At 45.3% G+C, this 3,840-nt stretch overlaps 1 protein-coding gene across 5 annotated transcripts; it reads right to left on the bottom strand.

Annotated features, from left to right (window-relative positions):
* Positions 1–240: 240 nt before the first annotated feature.
* CNBP (CCHC-type zinc finger, nucleic acid binding protein) lies at positions 241–2,829 on the bottom strand. 5 transcript variants are annotated; one of them, XM_010020755.1, is made up of 4 exons: positions 2,707–2,826; positions 2,326–2,421; positions 1,939–2,137; positions 241–1,307 (listed from the first exon to the last, which is right to left on the bottom strand). In XM_010020755.1, exons 1-4 carry the CDS (start codon positions 2,807–2,809, stop codon positions 1,190–1,192), a joined length of 516 nt encoding a protein of 171 aa, XP_010019057.1. In that variant the 5' UTR covers positions 2,810–2,826; the 3' UTR covers positions 241–1,189. The 5 variants fall into 5 exon arrangements, with proteins under 5 accessions (XP_010019057.1, XP_010019058.1, XP_010019055.1 ...); XM_010020756.1 differs by having other exon boundaries at positions 314–1,307; positions 2,326–2,418; positions 2,707–2,829; XM_010020753.1 differs by having other exon boundaries at positions 314–1,307; positions 2,677–2,809.
* Positions 2,830–3,840: the final 1,011 nt, after the last annotated feature.

Raw genomic sequence — 3,840 nt, 5'->3', positions numbered from 1 at the left:
GAACGGGGCAGCGCCTGGAATGCCGGTTGTCTGACACATCAGTTCTCAGTGTAACGAGGCCTGAGGAGGCTACAGCACTAACAGCCCATTAACCTCCTCCACACTGGGACCTCACGCAAGCTCTGCACACGGACTGCGGCAGCAGCCTGGCAGGAGGCTGCACACAAACACAGCCACGGCAGGACGCTACCCCATGGGAACTGAAGACAATACAAAAGAAAAGTCCAAACTAAGCTTTTTACACCTCCACATACCCCTTTTTAATATGTTATTTTGCACTGTGTACATGAAACCAAAAATAAACAAAAGGAACTTTAGCCAAACTCCCCTTCCTCCTCCAGCTTTATTGATAGTTTAAAATTACATTTTCTATGTTCTAGGACTTCAATTGCTTTTACCATCTTACTTTAAAAACTGATTACAAGCAAATGAAACTCAGTTGTCTAAGTGATATAGTATACAAAAATAACATCTTGATTTCTGTGAAAATGCATTTATTTGCAACTCCTGAATAGCTCCAAATTGTGTATGCTATGAGCACTGATGTCTGGGTTCCAGATTGACTTTGAAGTATTTATTCAAAAACTCCCTATAGCGTTCTGTAACTCCAACATGAACATTCATTAACTGAATTACTGTTACTTTTAAGTTTATTCCTGATTTCTCTCTCTCTCTCTCTCATGGCCATTAACAGGCATGTGCATCTTGTTTGTTTACTCCCACTCAGCTATATGCTCTAGGTAGGGCCCGATACAGGTATTACTTGGTGTTAACAGCTACTGAGGTCAGACAATCCAAGGCCATTGTAATAAAATTAAAGTTATGAGGAAGTTTAGACACTTCCAGAATTTCTTTCCTCCTGCATAGGATCACTTCCATGTAACCCAGAGAGGGTTTTTGCTGGTCTGACTCATCTCTTCCCACTCATCAATCCCTATCACCAGTGGCACGGAAAGGGGGTTCTTTAACAAAGCATTATACATAACACCTCTACCAAACTAAACATAAACATTTTTGTAGTTAAATGCAGAAAGTTGATTTTTCCACCCCTTTCCTCCTTTTACACGGCAAGTAAAGCTCACTGGCCTGGGAGTAGCCTCTATCTGCCAACCTTTGGCCAGTGAAGAGGATTCAGAGAAAAATAATACAACCATCAATCAGAAAAAGGAGGGGCGACAAAGGAAGATAATTAGGCTGTAGCTTCAATTGTGCATTCCCGTGCAAGGTGCCCTGACTCGCCGCAGCGGTAGCAGTTGACTTCGCTGGTCTTGCTGCAGTTGATGGCTACATGGCCAGTTTCACCACACCTGCGAAGAGCAAGTGGTTTTATCAGAACCATCCACAACAGGTACTCACAAAAGCAACCCTATCCTGACAAGTACATTATCTGCTTAAGTGTCATGCAATGCTAGTTCTGCATTCAAGACTTCGGTTTCAGTGTTCCAGAAGTCTTTGACGTGAGGCAAGTTTGTGTCCTCACCACAGCCAGGAACTGTTCCCCAACTGATCAGCTCCCGTTTATCACCATGTATGCCAAAGCCACTGCACCTCAAGTACAGGTGGGTGAGTGTGTGTGTGCTGGGGTTTGCCTGCTCCAATGCTTCTCTCTGTAATTTAGCCTTGTTTTGAGAGCAATCAGTTTTAACTCAAATACACCATGTTCTCCCTCCTTCCTCCACAGAAGGGAACCTTGGTGGGGGTAAGAATACTGCACTCAGGAACGTGCTGTTGCTGGTACAAGCCTGCATGGTTCTGGCCATCTAGAGATGTGCATCAAGTCCCCTACTTGACTTTGCTAACAGACATTTAAGTCTTAAACAACCATTTCAAGAAACAAGCCCTGGTCAAAGTTTAAGCTTCATTTCCTAATCAAAACTAGATAGAGAGCACATCTGTCCCTTCAGGCAGATTGTGCAGTTGCCCCTTCCCAGTCCTTACCTATAGCATTTCACTTTGGTGCAGTCTTTTTGAATGTGTCCAAACTCTCCACAGGAATAGCACTTCTGCTCATCTGCGTGGTCACAGTCACGAGCCAGGTGGCCAGGTTTGCCACAGTTGTAGCAGCACTGCTCTCTCTCCCTCTTGGGCTCCTTGCAGTCCTTCGCAATGTGGCCACCTCTACCGCAGTTATAGCAGGCTTCCACAATAAGAAAAGCACACCAAACAAGACTATAAAACCTTGGTAGAGTGAGCTGTAGCATGCCTCCGAGGAAGGACACATACAGCTTGTTCCCAGTAAATTACCATCAGTGTACTGAACCCTTCTCTTCAACCACAGGTCTCTGTCCATGTGATTGAGGAGATAGAATATTTAGTGATACTTACCATCCTCCTGAAGATCACAGTCCTTGGCAAGGTGGCCAGACTCACCACAGCGGTAGCAGATGTCCGGCAGAGAGGAGGACATGAACTGGAAGCCTGCTTGAAATGGGCAACAGGAGAAAAAGAAAGGCTTAATCCTTAAGTTCAGAATACTCCTCAGAGTTAACCAAGGACACTGCCAGCTGAACTGACAAGTCAGCTCCACTCTCCAATGCCTCTGGCAAAATTCTTATGCAGAGGAAAGAACCAGCAAAATATATTACCCATTTGTGTCCTAACTGCCTCACTGCAGACTAAGCGAGCTGGATTTACACGCTATACACAACAGGCAGCTGGAGATCTTACTACACACACACACTGAAACCCCCAGCAAGCAATACTCACCTCTGCCACGGCTCCTCATCCCACGACCACGGCCAATTCCAGTGGGGCACTCCCGAGCCCAGTGGCCGGTGCGCCCACACTTGAAGCACTCATTGCTGCTCATGGCTGCAGGTTACCTGCAGAGGAAGACATACACTGTTACAACAAATTCTCCTCCCCGAAGCCAGGGCTACATTACAGCAACAGATCTTGAGGTTTCCCAACCTACTGGCAAAGGGAAGGAAACCCACCGTAGAGGGTAAAAGCTTGTCTCTGCTTTGCTTGGAGCAAGGCAGCTTTCAACAGCCAAACAAACAGCATACTAGAGAATTTCTCCTGTTTTTTTGTAACCACTTTAAAACCTTACAAAATGCTCAGGGGTGGGGGAGAAAGGAGACCCCTTTAGCTCTTGTCTTACCAGCTTCCTGTTGTTCTCTTTCAGTAACACAACTTCTGCCTTATTCCTCAGGGTGAAACTCAAAACCCAGCTTCTAACTCCAAATGATTCTTTCCTGGGAGTTGTTAAGCTTTCTCTTGAAGTGTCAGGCCATCAGCTACAATATTTACTGACTAATCAAGCTTTACTCTAGAACAGGCAGTGTTAAGCCTAAAGCCTTGAAGAGCACATTAGATTAGTACTTGGGAGACTGAAGCTCTTTTACAGCCTGAAGAGCAGTTAAACTCTGACAAACAAGAACCACAACTTCAATATATTAACCTACAGTTCAGGATGTATACTTTACTCCCAGGTTTACATGCAAGACAGCGTGTTAAAGAGATTTGGCTTCCCTAAAAGACCCCAGACACTTGCCAGATATCTAGAAGGCTAACTTGGAAAACATCCTTAGAATGCTAGGGAAGCATCAGAGGCGTGCCTGTCCCAGGCAGCATAAAGCACTACTTCTGCCCTTATTGGGGAATGGAAGTATGCACTTCAGGGAGCAGGAGCCCCACCAGCCACAGGCACGGATGCAGTGGTCAGGATGGGGCAGGTTGCACAGACTGCAGTCACGGCACCCTAACTCCCCTAAGCTGTAAAGCAGTTACACAAGACTTCTAGGACTAGAAAGCAAAGAACAAGGAAGTTAAACATTTAAATTGGAGGCTTTTTTTAAAGTGTTCTTGAAGACAAGTTTAAAGTACACTGGTCTAAAA

The sequence above is a fragment of the Nestor notabilis genome, unplaced genomic scaffold, assembly GCF_000696875.1.
Source record: "Nestor notabilis isolate BGI_N333 unplaced genomic scaffold, ASM69687v1 Scaffold36278, whole genome shotgun sequence".
Classification (NCBI taxonomy): domain Eukaryota; kingdom Metazoa; phylum Chordata; class Aves; order Psittaciformes; family Psittacidae; genus Nestor; species Nestor notabilis.
This window is presented reverse-complemented; position numbering and strand designations above follow the sequence as displayed.

What these genes read in the sequence shown, in the direction of transcription:
- CNBP (XM_010020752.1), bottom strand. Translation starts at nt 2,809, where the DNA reads ATGAGCAGCAATGAGTGCTTCAAGTGTGGGCGCACCGGCCACTGGGCT. An exon ending in CTTGCTGGGGGTTTCAGTGT is followed by an intron (nt 2,422 to 2,676) that starts GTGTGTGTAGTA and finishes GCCCATTTCAAG; the next exon opens with CAGGCTTCCAGTTCATGTCC. An exon ending in GACTGTGATCTTCAGGAGGA is followed by an intron (nt 2,146 to 2,327) that starts TGGTAAGTATCA and finishes TGCTTTTCTTAT; the next exon opens with TGTGGAAGCCTGCTATAACT.